The following is a 26,642-nucleotide window of genomic DNA, read 5'->3' as shown; positions in this document are numbered from 1 at the left end:
TGTCATCATATTTATTGGCAGTTGTTTTTGACGGAAATCATATTAATTGTCAGTTGCTTTTAAAATAATTATTTTAATGACCAAATAAACTTCAAAAACTAAATGGGCATGGAAAGTAAAATGCTACTCAAATAATGTTGATTCAATTCCTGAAATTTATTATTAGATTATTAGCTATTAAAAGCTGGTTTATTAGATATATAAAAGGTGGAACATTTTGAAAAATTTAAAATTAAATGCTTTTATTCTTCAAAACAATATCTCTTTTCTTAGCAATCCTGTTTTTTCTTCACTCAGTTTGTTCTGTACAGGAATGTTGTTATAATTCATTTACAAGCAATTTAGCTTCAAAGCCATTTTCAAACAAAAAAAAAAAATAACTTTAATTAACTTATAAAATTAGCTTAAATTTTTAAAATTAAATATTCATTATATTTAATAAAAATTATTTGCTTTTAGTTTATTTTCAAAGAAATATGAGATCAATAATCTTAAAAATATGCAACAACTTGTAAAATGCAAGTTTATAAATATTTTGACCTGTTTATAAATATATCAGCTATTTCTGGTATCAGCTGAAATTTTAATTTGAACTGATACCAAAATTTTGGCTTTGGTACTTTTATAAATTGGGTAAGAAACAAAATTTTGGTTAAAAAACATACCAAAAGCCAAAATTTTTATTGAATGATTTAACATTTTAATTTAATTTAAATAAATAGTATTTTTTGGCAATTTTTACTGTATACTTAACTATTTTTCCACCAATTATTTAATTTTTAACTAAATAAATAGTAGATATCCATAGTAAATAGTAAAGTAAATAGTAGATATCTTCTTTAAAATTCTAAACCTCAAATAATCTAACCATTGCAGTGCACATCATATTTAGAAACTTGTAAGTCTGATAATCAAAATAATTCAAAGGTCAATTTTTTTAAATCTCAATTTGCATGAAACAAAACAAATTGTTAAATAAGATGATCTTCCTTTGGCATTGCTAAACAAACTGATAAGGAATTGTTTTAAAAAAATAACTCAATGTTTTTCCTAAGCCATCAGTCTTAGGAAAAACATGGAGTTATTTTTGTCTTGTTTCAAAACTCCCCATCCTATTATTGCCAAAACCAGCACTATTTCGATCAATATTTTGGTATTTGTTTTGGTAAAAAACTTGCTAAAACATTGGATATGGTTTTAGTATTGAAATAGTATACCCAAAATTTGGCTAACTTTAGTTTCTGCATACTTCCTGCCTTGATCAACCACTGCTTATAAGTGAATGTAACATATTAAATTAATTATAACTTACCATATGTAACATACCAAATTAATCATAACTTACCATATATAACATATTAAATTAATCATAACTTACCATATGTAACATCAAATTATTCATAACTTACCATATGTAACATATCAAATTATTCATAACTTACCAGCATTAGGTTGTATAGAAAGCTTCCAACATTGAGAAACCTTTTTTTGACGAACATCATACAATCTAAAATAAAGAAAATTCCTTAAATAAAGACAATTCCTTAAGAAACCATTACTTCCAATCTATCAGCAAAATAGTTCTCCATATCTGATTACTATTGTTAGAAACCATTGTAAAAAGGTTTTGTCTAATGCCGAAGCCTGCTATTCTCAGGTCATGAAATCTTGTATTTCATTTCAAAAATTAGGCTCTCGTGACTTCTGGAGAATCTTTAACAGTATCTATAAAAAGGGCAAATCTGTTATTACACCTCTCTTGTATAATTCTGATTTTATCACCTCGCCTAAAGGCAAAGCTGAATTGTTTGCTAAGAACTTTTTATCAATATCATTTCTTGATTCCACTAGTTGCATTCTACCTGATATAGCTGTCAAACAGGTTGATCCATTGCTTGACATTCATATCACTCCAGCTTTTAAATCTTAAGTGATTTCCTGTTTAGACTCCTCTACAGCTTGTGGTCCGGACAACATACCTATTATAATTTTGTAGAATTGTTCTCTGGAGCTGTCGTCTATACTTTCAAAACAATTTAACAGATGCTGCTTTCCAGCAGCATCTGTTAAATTGTTTTGAAAGTATAGACGACAGCTCCAGACCACCTCTATTTTTTATGCATAATGAACATCTTCCTCTTATAGAATTGAAAAGTTTACAACAATATTCAACTGTCAAACCGTTAAACAACTTTTTTAAATTTTCTCTTTGATTTTCAATTGAAGTTACTGTTGGACCAAAAACTGGTAAGTTTTCGGTCCAACACAGTCCAAACATTTTCAATTGGATTCAGATCAGGTGATCTAGCTGGCTAATGAAGTACCTTGAAATTGTTTTGCTCAAACCATTCTGTTACAGATTTTGCTTTATTGCATGGGCGTTATCTTGTTAAAACATCCACTTTGACTCGTTACCAAAAAAAATGTCCCTGGTAGGCATTAAATAGTTTTCAAAGGTGTTGATGTATCTGTATTGGTCCATTTGACATTGTATAACATATGCAGACCTGGGCCATTACAAGTGATACAGCTCCGAATACCAACTGTACCACCTATACCTTGTTACACAGGTACAATACAGCGACTAATGTACTTTTCACTGTGGTACCTATTGACAATTACTTTGTTTTTACGATTTAGGATAGTGTAGTTAGATTCATCACTAAAAACAATCTTTCTTAATTCATAATTAAGGAGAGCGCGCTAAACTTGAGCAGCTTTTTTTAAAGCTTAAAATACCGCTTAATGTATGTACTTAAAAAAAAAAAAGTGCAGAATAATTTTTTTAAATTACACTTTGCATCTATCACTGTTATTTAGAAAGAACGAATTCTATTTTGATCAGTTCAAAATATTGTCTTTCATATAAAAAAGAAACTTTTTTTATATGAAAGACAATAGTTTTAAAACAAAAATGACATTTTGTTTTAAATGACATTTTGTTTATATACTTAATTCAAACAATTGAAATAAATCTTGTAGAAATCATACTACAAAAAGTTGAACTATATTTAAACCTTAACAAACCATCAGTAGAAGCTACTCCAATACAAGTACTTGGTGGTGACAATGTATGCATACATGTAACTGTTTCGCCAGCAGAGCTATCATACACAGATAAAGTGGTTGCAACTATTGGATCCCAAACCTTTTGTTTACACAAAAAAAAAATTAAAAAAAAAATAATTTAAAAAATTTTTTACAGATAAAAAACTTTAAAAAAAAAAAATGAGTAAAAATAACAAAAACTACATGAACAATCCCATCACACGATGAAACAAGCCTTTTTGACTCAATCCCTTGCACTGCAAACACAGGTTTTTTATGTTTATCGTAAGTATGAGTACATCCTAATTGAGCAGTGCCATTTCCATGGTTTTTCAGTAACCATAACTTAACAGTCTTGTCACGACTTGCAGAAAGAAAGTAATGTTCATTCTCTGCCACATACATGTCACGGATAGGTGATAAATGACCTATTTTTAAGTTTTAAAACATCATTCAACATTGCCTAATATCATTTAATATTGAATAAATACATACATGCATAAAATTTAATGATAATAATAGTTGTAAAACATTTTGAAAAGCAAAAAGCTATATATGAAAAATATTTTGTAAAAAATCAATTAACAAAATTAATAAAAATAAACTAGTCTTTAAAATTAAATAATTAAAAAAAAAACAATCCAAAATCTCATTCAATCTAAAATTTTTTACTAACATATAAATCATTAAACCACTATCTTTCACAATCCAAATAATCAAACCACAACCTAAAACACTATCAAAACAAAACTAATTTAAACATCTACTAAACAACAATGGGTTGCATATATAACCATCTTACATAATAACAATAAAGATCAGGATCAGTTTTTTAAAAAGTGGTTCATCTTCACTTTATCAGCGAAGATAAACCACCTTTAAAAAAAGTAAAGAAAAAACAGTCAAGGGATAATGCTGTTCATTATCTTTTGTAAAAAGTATTTACTAGTCAATATTTACTAATTAACGCTCCTCTCTCTCCCCCTCTTTAATATTATATTATAAAAGAAGGAAGAAGCTTTGAGTTCTTTATACTGTACTTTTTATTATAAGTCCTGCCAAGCTGTACCCTGATAGAGAAGATTATCATCAAGACTTTAGCAAAGAAGCAAATTTGGCTAATAAACCTGATAGGCCTAAATCAAGACAGCTCTGATGCCTCAACCTTTGTAGTAAACAATAAAATCATAAGAGAAATTTTGATTGCACCAACCACACCAACATGTAGGAGAGCTGATATTACTATAAGAGATTAAACTCTATTCATCTCTAGCAGTGTAAACAATTTTGAAGAAGATATCACAAAATTAAGTATAAGCAGAGAGTCAATCAGGAGAAGCAGATACAAACTACTTCATTCTAAAGGTAATAAATCATACTGTTGAAAATACTGTAATAATTTAGTTTACATGCTGTAATAATTTATTAACCTGTTTTAGATTGCTGATTGATGAGAATATTAAACTGTCTTAAGATATACACTCAACATGAGTATAAGGAAACAATGAGGAATAAACCATTGGTGATTCATTTTTCTATGTTTAAGCACATAGAAGAAAAATATTTGATGAGACTTCTTGTTAATAGACTAGCAGTATCAGTTACATGCCCTGTGTTTTTATCAAACGATTTACTTGTTGGGGTTATTTCTGTGGATAGTGGAAAAGCAAATGATATGGTTATTGAACTCCAGAATCTGGTAGAATATTTTGAAATATCAGAAAATATTATTGCTGTGCATACTAACACAACAGTTTCAAACACAAGAAAGAAATCAGAAGTAATCACAACCTTAGTCAAAGTTTCGGGACCAGTTCTCTGGCTCTCGTGTTAGCAACATATTACTGAAAAAGTTAGTTTGCATCAACCAGGTACTAAGTTAGTACCTAGTTAATACAAAGTATCAAAGTACTACTAAACGTAATGCCAGGTTTATGTGTGATAGTATCTAACGGGTACTTCTGGATATTATGTCTTATTAATTAATTCTTAACTTCCTGTGATGTGAGATGATTAGAAAATTTTAGTCTCTAAAGCTATTGTTGCACTATACTTTGCTCCTTCATTTCTCAAATCCTGCAAAGCTGAACATGCAGTAGTAAATGATCTTGAGGCATACAAAGCTGCTAAAATCATCCTAAGAATTGGAATTATGATGTTGGTAGTACTTTATTAAAAAGTCTTAGCAACCATACATGATGTCTTTCCCTAAAGTATGTTAAAAGTTAGTAATAAAGTGTATTACTATGACATTGGCTGATCTTGATCTTGTCATGTCTACCAAAATTTCTTTCAGAAAAAAGATACTTACATTCCTTATACCAAAGAAAAACGTTTTAAGCTAAGAGGTCCTGGGAGAATATCCATCTCAGAGTCTATTAAGCTTGAAGACTTAATTACAGAAGAGAAGTAGCTTCTGTTCATACTTACCGATACCAAAAGTGTTGTCAGGGAGTGTTATCAGACAAAGGGATACTTTCATATACTTGCATCTTATAACGACTTTTGTAGTTATGTATGTATGCTAAGTGTCACTAATAATTGTGCAGAAAGAAACATCGGTCTTATCCAAGAACTTGCTGATACACCCCGAAATGAAGATCAACACCAGAATACATATTGCTGGTTGCCCGAGAGCACAGAAGGCTTGTCTCCGAAAAAATGCCGCAAAAAATGTCTTAATTTATGTTGACTAAATGCAGAGAGATGCTAGAAAATAATTGCAATCAAGTGACTTTTTTAAAATGTATCTTTGACAAAAATAAAAAAATTTCTAAAATTATATTTCTATTAAAATAAAATTTAAAATAATCCATTTTCAAAAAAATTGATATTTGAATTAAAACTCAGTTTTTACTTGTAACTGTTCCTAACATATTAGAAGTTAAATATTTTTTAGGGGGACTCTTTATATGGTGTGTAATGGATAGGAGACCTTATCATGTTCTAAAAAAGAAAAGAAAAAAAATATATATATATATATGTTTCCAAAATTTCCTTTTTGCACAAAATAAATAAAACAATTAAGTAATAAGACAAATTTTTCCTACTTATTAATAAAAACCATATTTTTTTTAACAAATAGAACAAAAATACATGTTTTGACTATTTTATAGTCATCTTCAGTTGGGTTTAAAAAAACTTATTTAATTTTTATATATTTATACACACACACATATATATAAGTATGTATTATATTATTTATATATTTATACACACACATATAAAAGTATATATTATATTATTTATATATTTATACACACACATATAAGTATATATTATATATACTATTTATACACACACATATATATATATAAGTATATATTATATATACTATTTATACACACATATATATATATATAAGTATATTTTATATATACTATTTATATATTTATACACACACACACATACACACACACACACACACAAACACACACACACATATATATATATATATATATATATATATATATATATATATATATATATATATATAATAAATGTATCTATCTATACCTATATATATATATACATTATGTCCCTCCATTTTTCATAAGGCGGTGAAAATCATTCATAAATGATAAAACTTCTTATTTTTTTATTATTTTAATAAAATTATTTAATGCATTATTTTATTAATTTAATTAATAGAATAGCTTAATTGATAGAACCTTTAAAATTAATAATACTAAGCTTGGTTTTTAATATGACAGTTGAACTTTTTAATATTTTAATAGTTTTTTAGTTTTTAGAAACCATTTCTCTCCCTAAAAAATAATTGGGTGCAAATTTCCACTGCTATTGATCAAGCATTTCATAAGTTATAGCTAATGGTGTTATGCAATTGGCTTAAATAATAAATGGCAATACACTTTTCCTATGACAATTTACTAATCAATTTGAATCCAAAAACCAAGAAGCCATAAAAAACTACTTTACACTTCCTTATGTTGGTAATATGTCTGATCAAACCAAAAAGAGTTTGAACTTATTAAAAATCATTGTAAACTCATTAAAAAACATTGTAAACTCATTAAAAAAACATTGTTAACCTATAAACTTTAATTTAATTTTAACCTCTTTCAAAACTTTTAATGTGTTTTATCAAAGGATCCTCTTTCTGTAGAGTTCAAATCATTCGTTGTTTATAAATTTGTATGTGTAATTCCTGTTATATAGGCAAAACTTCTCGCCACCTCAAAATATGAATGATTGAACACTGCAGGAGAGACAAACACTCCCACGATACAAAAATCTCCATGACAATACAATGTTTTAATAATAATAAGAGCTAGAAACAACATTTCAGCTTAGTGAAGATATTTGTGCTACAAACAACATTTCAGCTTAGTGAAGATATTTGTGCTAGAAACAACATTTCAGCGTAGTGAAGATATTTGTGCTAGAAACAACATTTCAACTTAGTGAAGATATTTGTGCTAGAAACAACATTTCAGCTTAGTGAAGATATTTGTGCTAGAAACAACATTTCAGCCTAATGAAGGTATTTTATATTAATCTGAATTATAATCCAGGTAATTACAAATAAATTGGCAGATATTTTTCACAAATTAAATGGGGAAAGGTTTTCATTAAGGATGATATTGAAATAACATCCTCAATGAAAAAAAAATTCCAGTTATGAATTTGAACCACAAATGCAACAGTATAAACTATTTAAAAAAGAAGTGAAAAACAAATAAATTTATAAAAAATAACTTACTAACTACAGTTAATCAAAAATTTTAGATATAAGCAAAAACAATTTTACTTGTATGAAATCAGTACATGAATACATTAGGAGCATAAAAAAATCAAGATGGTTAGTTATTAACAAACAGAATTTGATATTACAAATCAATTAAGTAATCAAGTTAAATCAGTATTTTTACAACAAAATAACAATAAAATACCAAATTTTCTTAGACATTTGACTAGGAAATCTAGTATAAATATAGTAATCTATATAAAGAATGTTCAATACCAACTTTTAATGAGTCAAATGTATATGGACTACTGTTAAAACTAGAAAAAATTTAACAGAGTTTCTTGTGAGAACCAATAGAAAGTTTTAAGAATAGGGACAGATCAATTTTTGAAAATATGGGGCGTTGGATGCACCCTACTAATTACATATTATTTATCTCAAAATTCATCTGTGGATATTATTTCGATTTTGATATGACCTTCAACAGTACCACCATCAGAGATTATTGTTAAAATTATCAGCTCATAAACTAAAAAACAAATTATTGCAGTGGATTGCAGGTTTTTTATATTCATATAAACAACGTTTTTGTAAAGGTGATTTTATATCAATTTGGGTGATAGTCTTGAGTAGTTTTCCACAAGGTTCCATGCTCAGAACAATTTTATTCATCATTTTAATTTACGTTTTGAATGAGATCATCTCAAATAATTCAAAACTTTATGCCAATGATTCAAAGATAATAGCTGGAGTAAATAATGTATCATTACAAAATGATATTAGTAATATTTTAAAGCGATGTTAAGACTGGTTAATCAACTGTTAATCAAAGTGTTAAAAAATACAAAGTTATGCACATATATTTAGATGGTTCAAAAAAATCAATTTTGGAAAATGCTCTTCCGAAGTGCTCATTGATAAGACCATAAGGACTTATCAATACGAGCTCCTTAATAACTACTCAAAAAAAAAAAAAATTTTGGAAAAAATGTTTAAAATAGTTTTATTGTTGAGGAATATTGTATGTTACGTAAACAATATAATTTTTTTTGCTTCACTTATTTAGATTACCTTCATGGTGGTGAAAATCCCTCATAAATGATAAAATTCTTTTTTTTAAATTATTTAAATAAAAATATTTAGTGCATGACTTAATAAAATAATAATATATAATAATTGTTGCATTTAACTAAAAACATTTTTTTTTTTTTAAATCTTTTATCTATTTTCTTGTAAGTTTTTGTCGCAAATTGCAATGAATGAAAATAAATGATATGTAGAGATAAATATTTTTTCTGTAATAGGAATCTTAAAAAATATATATATATATATTTTGTAAAACCTTGTTTTATGTAAAGTAAGTAATTTTTATAGTAGTGTTTCACAAAATGATTGACTTATTAGTATTAAGTTATCATTTTAAATAGTATTTGCGCGTAAAAGTTAATAAATGAAATTAACTAATTGGCAGTTTTTAAAATGATTCTAATAAGCAGAGATATAAAATGAGCTATTATTTTTCTTCTTTATCGTCGTTAACTTTAAAGATTGAAGTTCTTATTTTATTATCATTTGAAATTGTTGTACATAACTAAGAACACTTCTCTCGTCCAACTTTTTTTTGATTCACTGTCTATTTATTTTTCTCATAGCTTTTCTTGCCTATTGCGAAGTTATTGCAATTAATGAATTATTTTTGAATAAATTTAAAATTATCAATTGCACGTTAGCGCAATTTTATTTATTACTGAATTGTAAAAGAATCATTAAGCAACAACTCATCAAAATGTTTGCAACTGAAATGAGACAAACAACCTACCTTAAAAACTCTACAATAAAAATTCTATAAACTTATATTTAAAAATATATTTTTAGTAAAACTTTGTTTTATGTAAACTAAATAAGATAAATTATAGTAGTTTAAATAAATAGCACTAAACTTAAAGCTATAGTAGCATTTCATAAAATGATTTCTTTTAGTATTAAGTATTCAGTTTATATTCTTAAAATAGTTTTTAAAAAAACTATTTTAAGAATATAAACTGAATACTTAATACTATTTTTAATAATAATAAATACTTCATACTACTTAATAATAATTTGTTTATATATGAGTGTAAACTAAGGTTAACACATTAAGACCAAACTGAGAATTTGGATTAGAGCAATATAAACTAAATTACTAAGTAATTTCAAGAATAATCAGCTTACCAGTGTATGTTTGAAGTTTGCAATCATTAAAACTAAATTCTTGAGGTTTACTATCATCTACAAAAATAATTTATTTTTTAATTGTAAAATAGTAAATATTTCAACAACTTAAAAACACAAATATTTAAATAAAAAAAATATTAACACATTTTAAAACTCAATGTAAAATTATTTGTTGAAATGTCCAATATTGAATGAAAGATATGTTTTGTTAGTACCAAATCTAGATTGTCAAAAAATAAATTGACTTATATCTGTTAAAGTTAGTGATATTACTCAGCAACACTGCTTTGGATGTTTTTATTGCAAGCTGCTGTTTTCTTTTTAGAAACATAGAAAACTATTCTGCATTTAAAACAAAGAGATCATTGATGTTAATAATTCAAATAATATTAAAAAGCCACTGGTAACATGTGGTAGAAAAAAGAATAAATAATAAATAATAAGATCTTTGATTTCTAATTTAGCTTGTCAAAATGTATAATTATAAAATGACAAAAATAATTCATTAGCAATAATAGAAGGTATATAAGTGATGCGCTAAAATTCCAACATTCCAACAAATCCAAATAACAAACCCAAATCTAACAACAAAATAGTACGAATTTTAACACTTCAAACTTTGTATAACTTGTTTGTATTAAAAACAGCTCGTTAGTATGTGCTAAGGTTCAATATTTTAACTAACCCTGGACATCATGGGGTACATGATGTCGAAAGGTTAAAGATTTATAAGAGCATGTGAGAAAGAGAAAGTGGCACATAAATATAAAAGTACTAAAAGCCACTAAAAAGTATTCCAGACTGCAAATTGCATTTTAAGTTCTAAATATTCATAGTTTAAAACTACTCCAAATTTAAAACAAAATTGTTTTACGATAAACAACTTTGTCCATCAAGTGTGTTAAAATTTATACCAAGGTCTTCTCTACTATTAAGAAGGGCAAATTGTGTTAAATCCAGACTTATACCAAGGTCTCCTCTAAAATCAAGAAGGGCAAATCGTGTTAAATCCAGACTTATACTAAGGTCTTCTCTAAAATTAAGAAGGGAAAATTGTCTTAAATCCAGACTTATACCAAGGTCTTCTCTAAAATGAGGAAGGACAAATTGTGTTAAACCCAGACTTATACCAAGGTTTTCTCTAAAATTAAGAAGAGCAAATTACAAGAAATGTACAAAAAAGATTTACCTTAGTTATCTATGAACTAAATGAGAACATTTATGTAAAATATTTGTTGATAACATCACATATTACTAAAAACTTCAAGAAAAAAATTTAAGAATAATAATACAATGATTAAATCTTAAGAGATTTTAATCTTTGAAAAATAATACTATGAACTGTACAAACTATTGGGAAAATAAACAAAATGTTTTATGTTTGATAATTGTTTTTTGAAGAAAAATAAGAAAGCTCTTATACATTAGCAAAATAGCCAGAAAAAAACCAAAGCAAAGTTATATAAAGATTAGTTATAAAGATGGAGCCACACATAAGAAAATTATTCCTAGCAGTTTTTTCAAGATGGAGCCAAACATAAGAATATTATTCCTAGCATTTTTTTCAATTTATAAAGATGGAGCCACACATAACAAAATTATTCCTAGCAGTTTTTTCAATTTATAAAGATGGAGTCACACATAAGAAAATTATTCCAAACAGTTTTTTCCATTTAACCAAAATATCTAAAAATTAAATTATATATGAATTTTTTGTTTTATTAATTAAGCTATCAAATCAAAAAATATATAAATTTTCCTTGTTCATAAATTGTTGTTTCATTAATTTTCATTGGTCTTTATTAATTAAACTGTTTGCTTTGTTAATACTTTCATTTTTTATTTGTTTAAATCCAATGGATATTTTTTATGTATTTTTATATTTAATTAAATTAAATACATAACGTAATTATTTGTATTGAATTTACAAATTATTTATTTTGGACTTATTATAAATTGTTATAATTCTTTTTGAACATTTTTAACAAATGGTATAATTCTCTTTAGACATAGAAACTAATTGTTTGAACTCTGGTTATAGCAATCAATTCCTATAACTTTTTGAAATTACTTACAATTGATATAATACCCTCTGGATATTATTAATGATCGGTACACAAATATTTAAATTAATACTTCAGCACGAAGGATTGATTGGTAGACAAACAAATAAAATAACACTTCAACACAAAAAAATTATTGCATGAATGCACATAAAAGCTGTAGCACTAAACTTAAAGAGAGATAATACGAAAGGTATTCTCACAAACCATTTCTTGTAATTGTAACCAATTAAACCATTTCTCGAATATGTAATTGTAACCAATCAAACCATTTCTCGAATGTGTAATTGTAACTAATCAAACCATTTCTCGAATATGTAATATCCTAATATCTATCACTTGAAAGTACATTTAAATAATTTGATATTAGTAAGAATAATAAATACTATATATAATCAATATCACAACTATTATTATTTTATTTAAATAGTAAATGAAAAAATAAAAAATAAAAAAAATCATATCTTTGTTTTTATTTTATGAAAGAAACAAAATGTTTAAAAAATTTCCATAAAATTAAGGTCTGGAATTACTTTGTAAATAGCAGTGACTCTACAACAATCACATGATACATTGTAAAGATACACTGACAAATAAAATTTGCAACAAAGAGTTAAAACACACTAAAAATACCAGTTCAATAGCAAATCATTTGTATAGTAACCATTGTGATAAAATTAAAGAGTAATAACAATAACTGGTTATATAGTTATTAAAGTTGCATTTGCCAAGTCTCACTATTATTGTTCAAGATCACAAAAATATAGAGATTTATAATTGTCTATGAGTAACTTTTTCTTCAAACAGACCATCTGCTGTTGATTGTTGATAATAAACATTTTATCAAAATGTAAGCGTTGTTTGATAACAAACACAAGCTGCCAACTAAACAAAATATTTTGTACATAATAGTGCAGCCTAATTTAAATAATTTAAATTAAAAGTTACGCATATTTAAAACAAAGTTAAATTTTGCTATCTAACAGCAGATGGACGGACAACTCTCACTTCACGCACTGGTGCCACTATTTTGTTGATCAACAGTTTAAAATCAATTTGCACTGCATTAAAGTATAGCACTGCATTACTGCATACTGCATTAAAGTATAGCACTGCATTACTGCATACTGCATTAAAGCTTGAATACTCATACTAGCTTTTATTTAAGTAGCAAATTAGAAAACTGAATGGAACTGAAAAATGAATAGAAAATAAACCACAAAACACTTTCAACAAGTAGTGAAACTGCTGCAGCAAATGTCAAATACTATCTAGAATGTCTATTGAATAAAAAATACCTTATTGTTGTATTAAATTATATTTATATATTATCATATATTAAATTTAATTGTTAAAGATGTTCTTGTAAAAGAGATCAAATAAAGAAAATAGTTGTCTCTACTTTATTTTAAACTAATGTAGGAACCTGTTTGGTTTATTTAATTGTATTAATGAGCTATGTAATCTGCTAATCTAGTTAATTGTGTTGAGTTATTTAATATGAAAAACTGAAAATCAAAAAAAAAAAAAAGTCCACTTAACAAATTAAAACAAGAGGTGCCTTTGATGGTATAAAACAAGAGGTACTTGATGAAATTCAATTTTTTTAATGTTAGAGTCAGTTTTTAAACTTAGTAACTCGATTGATGTTATAAGGGATTATCCATAAAGAATGTGCGCTTGGCTGAGAGAGAGGGGTCTTCAAATGGTACATTTGAGTTGAGGGGCAGGGGGTCAATTACAAAAGTAAGGAGACACTAAATTAAAAAAAATATCATAAAATGTTGGGTAGAAAGGTTAAAAGTGTAGGTACTTTCAAGGAGGTGGAGAATACTCAAAAAAGCGTATAACAAAATGCGAGGGAGGGGGTCAAAATAAAAGCGTAGGTACTTTTAGACGACCCCTAATCAAGTAAGAGAACAAATATTATAAAAAACTATCATTAAAATGCTAGAAATTCATAGGTGAATATCATTGATTTATTTATTAGAGCTAACACATAACTTTACAAAAACTGTACAATGAAATAAACCTAAGATTTAGCTAAACAATGTGTCTTATTAAATCAGACATAAAATACAGTGTAATTTATATTCTATATTTAGATTGTATATTTATATTATATATTTGTATAATTTTTCATAACTTTATAAATGTAATCTTTTTTTTTTTGATTCACCTGATAACCATAGCAAGTTTTATTATAATAATTAAAAATCGGTTTTTGTTTACATTCCTAAGTTCCATTTGATTCATAGCATCTAAAAAAATAAATTATCAAGCAACATTATAATTTATACACCTAATTAAACTTTATGTGTTTTGTTAACTACTATTTATTTATACTTTTCTTGTATTTTTCATATACACTTTTTTTATATAATAATGGATCCTAACACCAGACCTTTTTTAGCATCAGTGCTTTTGTAGCACCAGATCTTTTTGCATCAATATAGTAAAATAAGAAAAGGATTACTGTTTTCCAGAATGTAGTTTTTGTGGAAAAGATGAAAAAAAAAAAGATAACGATGAGAAATAGAAAGAGGTTTGACTTAAATGATAATGATGAGAAAATTATAATGATGAGAAATAGAAAGAGGTTTGACTTAAAAGTGATAAAAATAAATAAAGGTCCATTCCTCCCTGTACCTAATAGCTTATAATTTTAGGCAATCTTTAGCAGAGAGACAAAAGACAACACCCAAGGATCATCATGAAAAAAACTGTTTCTTCATACTTAAAAATCTTCTAGTATTGTTTTTAAACATTGTGCTTTAAAATCCTCCCCCATTTTCATACTTTCCTGACTCATACAGTTCACAATTTATTAGGCCTTCCGTATTTTATATATATATATATATATATATATATATATATATATATATATATATATATATATATATATATATATACATATATATATATATATATATATATATATATATATATATATATATATATATATATATATATATATATATATATATATATATATATATATATATATATATATATATATGAAGGCTTCAACGGAAGAACAGTCACACTTTTACAGTTTTGAGAAAATCAATTTTTAAGATTTAAAACACCATTATGTAGTTCAATGAATTAAAATCACCCCAAAAACCATTTCATTTTAGAAAACATTTATTTCTCAATATTCAAAGTTTTACGTGAAAATATTGATTTATATGTTTGATATTGATACTGTAAGAGGGGAACTGCTGTTTGGACTTTGATCATTTCCGTTGCATCACTCCAATACAAGCCAAAATATTCCACAGGTTAGTTCCTAGAGACTCATTCTCATAAAAGGTTTTTTAATTGATTACTACTCATTCCAATCACAACAGAATTGAAATGCACTAAAATAATGCTTTACAATAGTAGTATTATTACATGAGTGTCATCTCTATTGCAGGTACTAAACCAAAGAATAAAAGAAGGGAGGAGGAAAATAATAAAAACCAATGTTCATGTTGCAATAGCTCCATAATTATATACTGATTAATTCAGTCATCAGCATAATATGACGTGTCTGTTGAGGAGCCATCATTACAATCAGAGGGTCCAATAACTGGAAGATTGTTGTAGAACTCCTGGTTCACAGGATTGCACAGTTTTTTCAGACACTGCAAGTCCTTGAATTTCTCCCGACTGATTGGTATTGGGACAGTGTATAAACACTCAAGCGCCCTTGTTTTCAGAGGGCTGGTTGTTTGTTTACCTTTAGGTCTAAATGTCATAACCGCAGTTTCAATGGTGCCGTTCCAGGAATCTCTAAAGCTGATGTATTGCGGATGAGAGGCTTCGATGTAGACCTCTCGTAAAGGTCTTGTTTTAAAGGGACATAATGTCTTGTAGCCTGGCTTTAGGAATTCTTTGAATGCCTTGAATATATTCTGGTCACAGGGGATCATTGTAAAGGGAAATGGCTTGACACGTGCATTCCTGAAAACTTGAACCCACTGGCTGGGAAGATCCAGGTCTGTTGACTGTTTCGTCAGGGCCATGTCACGGTCACATTCAAGATACAAGTGATCACGGATTGGAAAACAGAATGAGATGTGCTCAAATCGCCTTTTTGGGATTTAACAATCAATGCATAAATCTTAAGTAGAGTATAATTCTTGCTTTGCCCTGCACACCCATCATAAAACAAATCCAGTCTTATCATTACTTGCGGGATGTATGTCTCTATGAAGTGATAAAGCATGGAACACACATCATCAGCACCCTTTTTGGCAACAGTCTCATCGTAAAAGTATACATCATCTGTTGATAGCATGTGAACATTAAATGAGACACAGGTTAGTTGACACTTGTAATAAACATCGTTGGAAGTTTTGTTGGGAGTGCATAGATTTTTCTGAAAACAGAAAACGACTGTCTCTGTAGAATTATCTATACGGGCAAGACCTTTCACCTCGCTTTTTTTTTAAAGAAAGTTGTAGCGTTTCTTTGATAAGTTCCAGTTCTTGCTTCATTCTTTCACTTTTTTTCATCACAGACGTTACATGTATCTTTTTTTGGATATCCAAATCCAATATCAAATGTAGTGTTGAAGATATGTATTTATCTTTCATAAGAAACCTCACATACAGGGCAAGAGTTTACAAACATTTGATGCATCTTTGCAACATTTAAGTCATCTGGCAAGTATATTTTCATTGTAGCACCCATGGCATAGTGTGACTTTCTGCCACAGAAGGACAGGATATGGTCAATCACTGCTTGCAACTCTTCTGGCTTTAATTTATGAGGTTGATCTGAATGTCTCCCTCTCATGTCTACAGGTAGACGTCCTGTGGTAAAACAGATAAACCAACAATATTTAAATAGTATTATTATTTAAAAAACCAACACAGCATAAGCCTACATAATTTTTGTTTTTAAGTTACAGTTTAAAAAAAAAGTAAACGAGTAACCAATCACTCAGCATTATTTCACAACCTTTGCGACACATAGATTTACAACAAATAAAATGAAGCTTACCAGTCTTTGACAGAGCAGATTTTATAGTTTGAACCCTCCTGTTTGTTATTCTAAACAGAGCAATGAATGCCTTGTGACACACTCTTGATTCAAATGGCACACCAACTCGAATAAACCAGACCTTGTACTGATAGGAAAAGTCCCTGAATTTGGCATTCTCTTCATCTTTACAAGGTCGTCTCCTCTCCACTGCTTTCACCTTTAAATAAAAATCAGTTCACTTATTTTCGAGAATCAAGACCAATAAGTGTGCAGTATTTTTTTACTCAATGTTATTACTAGTTTGTAGGATGTTTACAAAATTAATGCCAGATAGCTAAGATAAGGCATTGTTTATGCTTTACAATTAATATTTTTTGTGTGATAAAATTATGTTTAATCTGTTATGACCATGTTATTAATTTTAATTAGTTTTAATATGGCTCGTAAACATGGCCACAACACAGATAAAAGTGTATTAAATAAATGAACAAAGTCAAACACGACAACACAAAGTTCATCATTTAACTAAAAAGAATAACAGTTATACCAAATTTAACTTAAAGTAATATACAAAGTTCACAGTACACGTAAGCCTAGGCTATAACACGATGCCGCTAATAAAATTAATCTGCCTGAGATTAAGCGTGCCTGTATTGATTAGTGAACCTATATTTATACTATTTCACAGGATCCTAGAATACTCCAGAATATGGAAAATATGCTAGTGCTGCTATATTAAATAATAAAATCCCCAAAAAGAAACAAAAGAACTTTCCATCCTATACAGAAATTCTATACACAAGTAAATTTAATATCATTGACCCAATTATTTTTACCCTGGCCTGATACACATAAATTAATCAACAAATCAGCTGAGAATGCATAGGATTGAATAGGATTTTAGAGAGAGCATAAATAGGATTTTAGAGAGAGAGAGTCAACACAGTTCAACATTTTTCGCATGGCTCAAAAAAATTTCTAGTTAGACTTACAAATGCTGAAGTCTTGCCCATCTTTGCTACTAATCGAGTTAAATTGATTGAGTAGACCATCTTTTTCTTTGTCAGTAATTGCTTCAAAACATTTCATCTTGCACTTGCAATCTTCCCCTCTTTCATGACTTGATATGCATTGAAATTTCAGCTGTTCTTTATGAGTAAAATTCTTTTTCCTTTTCTCTGGTTTGTCACTAATGACCGGGCAATCAGTGCTGCTATCCGCCATCTTAAAAGCAGACGCCTAACTAAAACAGCGCGGGATTGGCTCCCACATGTCATGTGATAGAAAATAAGCCAGCTGACAACTAGCTTGATCGTTTTGTTACTGTAAACATGGGACTCTGATCGCTCTGCCATTGTGTGGTGTTTTTTAAAATTCTCATTCTCAAGACTCCAATCATTTTTCGATTAGTCACTTCAGGTAAACAAAGTATGAACCTAGGGCTACAATAAAAGGGCAATAACTCAAAAAAATCAAATTTGTGACTCTGATCGTTCTTCCATTGAGGCCTTCATATATATATATATATATATATATATATATATATATATATATATATATATATATATATATATATATATATATATATATATATATATATATATATATATATATATATATATATATATATATATATATATATGACACACACACACACATATATTAATGTAATTTACATCCCTAAGCGGGTCACATCAGTCGAGAAGGCTACTTTATTGTGGTTACAACCCTCTTTCAACTTTTTAACTCAACAAACATATATATTTAACTCAATAAATATATATATATATATATATATATATATATATATATATATATATATATATATATATATATATAGACATTTAAAATATATTGAGATTCAATTATTATTGATTTACCTATATTTTGTTGCCAATGATTAAACCAATTGCCATTAATATGCTGCCATGCAGATCTTGAGAATAAAAAAATATATATCATAAACAGATGATTTAGATTGACACAAAACAGCAAAAAGAAAAAGAGCGTTCATATATATCAACTGACTCCTAACCAACCAATAATTAACTAGGGAGAGAAGTTTGATAAAATAAGCCTTAGGTTGAGACCCAATGATTGATTGATACAGGTTATTTATACACATTATGTTACACCTTACTTGCACAGTTGATGCAGCGGCACTCTGCATATATTCTAACTATTTAAGTCAGTCAATTTAATTACACTCTTTGATATGACAAAATTGTTCGATAAATATGCAACTATTTATCTATTGATGCTTTAACTTGAGTTGCCAACTATTTATCTATTGATGCTCTAACTTGAGTTGAGCTGCAAGGAAGTTGCGGCTACATCAACTGAGAGTTTGGGTTGCAGCAGTGATAAGTTTTTTTATTATTGTTTGTTTTTTTCCTTTTATTTGAAGAAAAAAAAAACGTATGGAATTAGGTTGCTAAAAAAAGTTCTATACAAAATATTTTTTCAGGAATTTAAAGATTCCAAGAAATCTGTAATAAAGCTTAGTCACATTTGTACAGTTAAAATGTTATTTTTAGTCATCCATGACTTCTTCTCTCATGATACTCCCTGATTCATCTATGGCTTTCTTAAGATTTTCAAAGAAGCTAAACTTTCCACAAGTTTGCACACCTTTTTTTTTATATAGACTCAGCTTTGTTTTATGAAAAATCTTTTTTAGCCTCAGCTAAATATGACAATTTTTAAAAAACAGTTTTATGATGATTTTTTTGGCAAACTTGCTACATAGCAATAACTCCACATCTTGTATCTTTGAGAAAAGATTCAGAATAGATCTTCAAAAAAGCAGATGACTGAAAAAATTTGAACTTATCAAAAAATCAAAATTTGCACAAGTAAAAGTTTAAGCCAGATGTTAAAGTATTTTATTTTTTTAACTTATTTTAAAAGATCACAATTTCATCCTAATTATCTAAAATGATTTTAAAAGGAAAAACATCTGATAATTGTAATTGACTAAAATGATTTTAAAAGGAAAACATCTAATAATTGTAAATAACTAAAATGATTCTAAAAGCAAAAACATCTGAAAATTGTAATTAACGAAAATGATTCTAAAAGGAAAAACATCTGATAATTGGAATTGCAACCTAAAAACTATCCATTTAGATAAAAAAAACTACTATATAAAAAACCTAAACTCATTTAAATCTAAACATGAAAATGAGTACCTATAAAAATTATAAACATAAATACTTTAAAACTATTATCTAAAGAATTCTTTTTACAATTTTTAATAATTACTTTACCATTTTTTTTCAAGAATAATACAGAAATTAAAAATAAAATTAATGCAATTAAATAATAACAAAATATGCGAACAAAAAATATAAATATTACAAAATAAAAATGTGGTTATTGCATGGAATAAGAATTCCAACATATATGTATGTATATGCGGTAGGGAACACGAGGCCTCTTAACTCTGGTAAAAGCAACCACAGAAAAAGTCAGAGGAAAGCCCATAATTTAATCATGAGTTAGAGTAAAAGATGTTCATAAACTTAAGATTGTATTTTTCTGCATATCAGATTAACCCTAGGAAAGGCAGAAAAAAATGCTTCATGTCTTCATAAATTAACTTAAAACTACTCCTATTACATTTTTTTTGTTTAAATTATAAATCAAACTAAAGCTTATAAAAAAATATTATCGCTTATAAAACAACTAATACAGTGGCCTTTTTTACCTGTTTTTCTGATAGTCTTCATCTTCAAGATTAAAAACACTGAATGGTTGAAACCATTTACTTGTTAATGCTTTAAAGTAAAATACTTATTATATTAAATTGTTTCAAATAATTGCAATTTAAAAATATGTTGTTTCAAGTACAAGAATTATTTAAACTAAACTGCTACAAAATATTCATGCTATGTTTATTCAAAACTTATGCTATTTATATTAAATTTTTATTTATTATTTATTTATGTTAATTATCGCTTTATACATTTTTATACTTAAAATTTTAAATATTAAAAAACTTTAAAATAAAATATTAAAAAAACCTCTATTTATAATAGACTTATTGAAACTCTGAGCTAAATGAAAATCTTCATCGTGCTTTGAGCATAGAAACCAGACTAGCTCGCTGTTAAACAATACCTTTTCCACATAAACAGATGAAAATATTCGTGAAATCAAAACATATGCATAATAAGCTAGTGCAGGAGAAAATGTTTCATAAACAGCCTCATAGCGCTCATCAAAAATAATTTTATCCTGTAAATTATTATCTGATGCAGAAACGAAATTTAACTTTGACTTGTTGAAACTAGTTTCAATCTTGTTTTTATCATTATTAAACTGATCATTTTCATTAAATAAAAATGATTTAGTTTTATTTTGATTTTTTCTTCTGAGTACTTTTTTCTGATTAGAATCAGTTTCCAGATAATATATACCATCAAAGCAAGAAAAAAATTGCTGCAGAAGAGGAACCATTAATTCTTGTGCTAATTTTCTATCAATTTTCTGACAAAGAATGCCTAATATATCAATAAGTTTTCGAGATAAGTACACCTTAGTCATACTTCCTGATACAAAAATATTTAGTGAAGACAGTAAACGAATTAGCGGTTGAAAAACATGATCAGCTAAATTCTAAATAAATAAATGCTGTGGTTAAAATTAAAAGACAATAATTTTTTATTCATATATTATGTTGGGCTTATACCTCAAAATGTGAAACAATACTTTCTGGACTTAAAACCTTGCATGATTCTACCATTAATTGAATACTGCAGACAAGATTACTGCCTATAGACAATGATATTGTGGTACTATTTAATGCAGTTTGGATCTACAAATAAATAAACATTAAACCTACATGTTTTTGCAAGAAAAATAAAAGTATAAATTAAAATAGTAATGACATTTTCAAATAAAATGTAATTTAAAAAAAAAATGTCAAAAATATTCGGAAATAACAGCAATTCATAAACAACATTAAAATATTTAAAAAACATAAAAAACAAAAAATATTTACCAATTTAGTTAAACTAAAAATATATAAACTTGTGATTATATTTTCACCATAAACTACAACAACTTCAACTAAACAATCAAGAATAGGAGATATTTTTTGAATAAATTTATCTATAGGATCTGTAGTATCATCTAACTCCAACTGCATTCTAAACAACTTCTTCATTAGAGGACTAGCTATATACTCTATTGATAGAACTGGCCCTAACCAAGGAATAAGCCAAAAAAAGCTTTCAACAACAGTTTCTGTAAAGGTAAGTTTGTTTATTGAGTTGATGCTGCATTTGTCGTAATGATAATTCAAATTATCAATTGATTCATCTTTTTCTAATTGACACAATTGAAAAGAGGATGATTCATTTTGTTGCGCTGTGTCACTGAAAGACAAAGAAAAACTTTTTCGTGATTCAGAGATTGCATTTTCATCGAGAGAAGTATTATTATTTGACACTGTATCTTTTTGAATTTCATTTGTAAATATTGATGCAGCCAAGTCAATATTTTGAACCAAGTTTGTTTCTACATCTATTATACTACTATGACCTCTTGTTAAATGTTTTTCTTGTAAACTAACAACTTGATTATACTTATTATTCAAATCAAAACATTCAGATTTACTTTGTTTTACTTCTTCATTGAAATCAGAAAAAAATTTGTTTTCCGAAAAAAACCCGTCAGAATCATCAACATTTTTTACTATTTCTTCATTAAAAAACATTCCTAAGTTTAAACTAAATATTGAGTCTGTTTCACCTAAATAACATGGAGAAATTTCATAATTCTCAAATAATTCACTTTTGAAAGATAATTGTGTGAATGATTCTATTTTTGCATCTTTAATCACTAAAAGATCAAGAAGTGTATTCATTAAAAGCTCTAAGAAGCATTGTTGTCCAAAAGAATCTAGTATTTTTGATAAAAAACTTTGCTGAACAAGTGATACATCTTCAGACATCTTCATATTTTCATATATCCTCTGAAGATCTCTAATGAAAAGGTTATTTGATTTTGTAGGACCTAAAGCTTTCGATAAAGAAGGAAATATGTATAGGAACATAGGTATTTGAAGTAGCTTCTGATGAAATAATGGAAAAATATAACCAACTAGAATATCTAAACCTTCTGGATCAAGAACATTGAGCAATTCAACTAATTGTATATTGTAACATTCTAGTTTTAAACATAATTTAGCTTTATCATCTTTTGTGACACAGTCATCAATAAAATTGTAAAATTCAAATAAAAATTTGTGTAAACTTTTGAAATAACTGGGAAAGGAAAAAATGCCTAATAAAGAACTCAAAACAGAGCAGTTTGTCATGGACATATTTGGATAAATGCAATCTTTTATAGCTAACTTCATCCAGCTGAAAAACAAAATAAATTATTATATACATAAAAAAACCAGTTGTATCAAAGAAAAATATTATACAATGTTAACAACATTGAATAATAAAAATTAACAAGTTATTAAATTGCCGATCTCAGACACTGTCAGGTTGGCAGTTAGATTTCTGTGGGCTAAAAATGTTATATTATAGAATCAACACAACAACACAATAACAATTTTTTACAACATTACAAGAAAACAATTATTACAGCATAACTTCATAACAATATTTTTGAAAACAAAAACAATCCAACTATTTATTATTATATAACAATGAAATACAAATGTTTTACAGCATAACAATACAATATAAAATGCAGCAAAGCAACACAAATTTCATATTTGTACAGAAATACAATAACAAAAATATAAAAATATAAATATATATATATATATATATATATATTTATAAATATATATATATATATAAATATATAAATATATATAAATATATAAATATATATATATATATATATATATATATATATATATATATATATATATGTATATATATATATATATATATATATATATATATATATATATATATATATATATATATATATATAAATATTCTATATTTGAATATAGAAAATGCTTCAAGTTTTGGATATTTAAAACATCACAAAATTGTTAAAGCTGACATTGATGAAAAATTAGCAAATGGCAAAAAAAGGAAAAACAAATTACTCATGGTTATAATCCTACTTTATAAGATACCTATGTTGATGAATTAGTAAAGTGGGTAGTTATGACTAAGCAACCTTAAAGTGCTCCTTTGTGATTAGTATTTTAGGTCAATTTTAATGACATTCAATGTCTCTCTCGAATCTTATGGTCATTCTCTTCCTTCCATTTCTATTAAACAGGTTAACCCGTTGTTTGGCATTCAAATCACTTAAGCTTCTGTTGCTTAAGTTATATCTCAAATAAACTCTTCTACGCCTTGTGGTCCAGACAACATTCCTATCACAGTCATACAAAATTGGTCTTCAGAACTCTTTGAACTTCAATTTTCTCTAAACTATTTAATAAGTGCTTTACTGAGTCTTGTTTTCCTGCCTTCTGGAAAATGGCATCTGTTGTTCCAATTTTCAAAAACTCCGGTGAACATTCTGGCCCCTCCAATTATTGTCCAATCAGACTTCTATCTGTTACTAGCAAGGTCTTTGAGTCGTTGATAAACAAACTTCTCACATCCCATCTTGAGTCAAATAACTTGCTGTCGGACAATCGATATGGTTTTCAATCCTCTCACTCAACGGCTGACTTGCTAACTGCTGTGACTGAAAGATTTTATTGTGCATTAGATGGAGGCGGAGAGGCTAGGGCTATTGCTCTCGACATATTTAAGGCTTTCAACAAAGTTTGGTATGTTGGTCTTCTCCATAAGCTTGTTTCATATGGTGTATTATCGAATCGTTTCTTTCTAACTGCTTTATTGAAGTCATCCTCGAAGGCCAACATTCTTTTTTATTTCCAGTAACTTCTGGGGTACCTCAAGGGGCTATCCTTGGTCCTATTTTGTTTCTTATCTAGATTAATGATCTTCCCGACAATCTTACATCTAAAGTAGCTCTTTTTGCTGATGACTCAACTTTATACTCTTGTCTTGAAAAAAAGTCTTCTCTTTTCGATTGCTTAGAACAAGCAGCTGATCTTAAATCTGATCTCACTTCTGTAACTGATTGGGGCTCACAGTGACTTCTAAATTTTAACTCCAACAAAACTTATATATTTACTGCAAACAACTATTGCAGTACTGTTGACATTCCTATATTGATGAATGGCAATCCTCTCACTGAGTCCTCTTCTTTACATCTTCTTGGATTATCATTTACTACTGACCTTTCATGGAAACCATATATACAATCGATTGCTTGCCATATATGAATCGTGCTCGCCATTTTCTCTCTCCTGATTCCATTTTCTTCCTCTACAAATCTCTTATTTGTCCCTGTATGGAATACTGTTGTCATATTTGGGCTGGTTCATCTAATGATGCTTTTCCTCTTCTAGACAAGGTCCAAAAATGCATTGTAAACGTAGTTGGACCCGGTCTATCTGCTAAGCTTGAGCCTCTTTCCCATTGTCATAAAGTTGCATCTCTTTCTCTTTTCTACAAATACTATCATGGCAGCTGCTCAAAGGAGCTTTTATCTCTAGTTCCATCAACCATTTAAATAATCAAACTCATTCTCGCTTGACTCCTCATTCATCAAAATCTCATTTTACTGTACATGTCCCTGTATGCTCCAAAAACTTTTATTCGTCTAGCTTTTTTTCCCCACACTTCAACCCTTTGGAACTCTCTCCCATCTTCATGTTTTCATGACTCATACAACCTTCAATTTTTTAAATCTTCTGTCAACCGTTTCCTTGCTCTATTCCTTATTTATAATAACTCCAAACTTAATAGTTGCTTGCAGCCTTGTTGGGAGTGAATCTGAATAATAATAATAATAATAACAATATTAATAAAAAAATTGTTTGTTAAAAAAGACTGAAAAAATCTTTGTAAAGTTAGTAATTGTTTAAAAAGTATAAACAATTACTAACTTTACAAAGTGATTTTTTACTTATACATATTCAAATGTTGAAGTTTGCAGATGCAAACTACTACATCACTTTAGCAATTTCGTTTTGCAGTAAATTTTCAATCATTCATGATATGGTATTATCATTTTTTTAGCTTTTTAATGTTTTTCATCATTTACTTATTGTATTTTCTCTTGAAATCAATAACATTCTTGACTGATACAACTAAGTTTGGAAGTTAGTTCCAATTTGATACCAATCTATTCTTAAAGATCCAATTTGATGCCAATCTATTTGTAAAGAAATTATTTTGTAATTTGCAGTTCTTAATAAATATTCTTCAACTCTTAATTTGTGTCCACAAATAACGGATGTTGGTTCAGATTGATTGATTGACTGAGTTTGATTAAGGTTATAAAATTTTACTAAACCTATTAAATTAACTATTTTAAAATAAATCCTCTCTGGTTCTTCTATTTTATAATGTTGAAATATTTAAACTTATTTTGCTTGGTGTTGTAATCATAATTCCAAATACTTGTAACACCAATTGGGTAGCTTTCTGTTGGACTTTTTCAAGTGTTTCAATATTGTATTGATAATGCAGATTCAAAATTTGAACAGAATACTCAAGATGTGGTCTGATGTATCCTTTGTAAATTTGAATAGAATACTCAAGATATGGACTAATGTATCCTTT

General features: G+C 27.5%; 1 protein-coding gene across 5 annotated transcripts in view; it reads right to left on the bottom strand.

The window, feature by feature from the left end:
• The window catches only part of LOC100204922 (WD repeat-containing protein 81), a 70,793-nt gene that overhangs the window by 14,818 nt on the left and 29,333 nt on the right, over nt 1-26,642 (bottom strand). For 2 of the 5 annotated variants that reach the window (XM_065809080.1, XM_065809081.1), the window contains 9 exons: nt 22,016-23,381; nt 21,704-21,829; nt 21,036-21,630; nt 20,720-20,789; nt 18,891-18,946; nt 9,968-10,024; nt 3,253-3,476; nt 3,018-3,148; nt 1,443-1,507 (listed from right to left, as the gene is read on the bottom strand). In XM_065809080.1, the coding sequence (XP_065665152.1) occupies nt 1,443-1,507; nt 3,018-3,148; nt 3,253-3,476; nt 9,968-10,024; nt 18,891-18,946; nt 20,720-20,789; nt 21,036-21,630; nt 21,704-21,829; nt 22,016-23,381 (2,690 nt within the window). Of the gene's footprint in view, nt 1-1,442; nt 1,508-3,017; nt 3,149-3,252; nt 3,477-5,874; nt 5,995-9,967; nt 10,025-17,075; nt 17,228-18,890; nt 18,947-20,719; nt 20,790-21,035; nt 21,631-21,703; nt 21,830-22,015; nt 23,382-26,642 lie in introns of those variants that run through there. The other 3 variants (XR_010641537.1, XM_065809082.1, XM_065809083.1) reach the window with 3 other exon arrangements.

This window comes from Hydra vulgaris, chromosome 11, assembly GCF_038396675.1.
Source record: "Hydra vulgaris chromosome 11, alternate assembly HydraT2T_AEP".
NCBI classification, from domain to species: domain Eukaryota; kingdom Metazoa; phylum Cnidaria; class Hydrozoa; order Anthoathecata; family Hydridae; genus Hydra; species Hydra vulgaris.
Note: the sequence above shows the minus strand (reverse complement) of the source record. Positions and strands in the feature narration are given on the sequence as shown.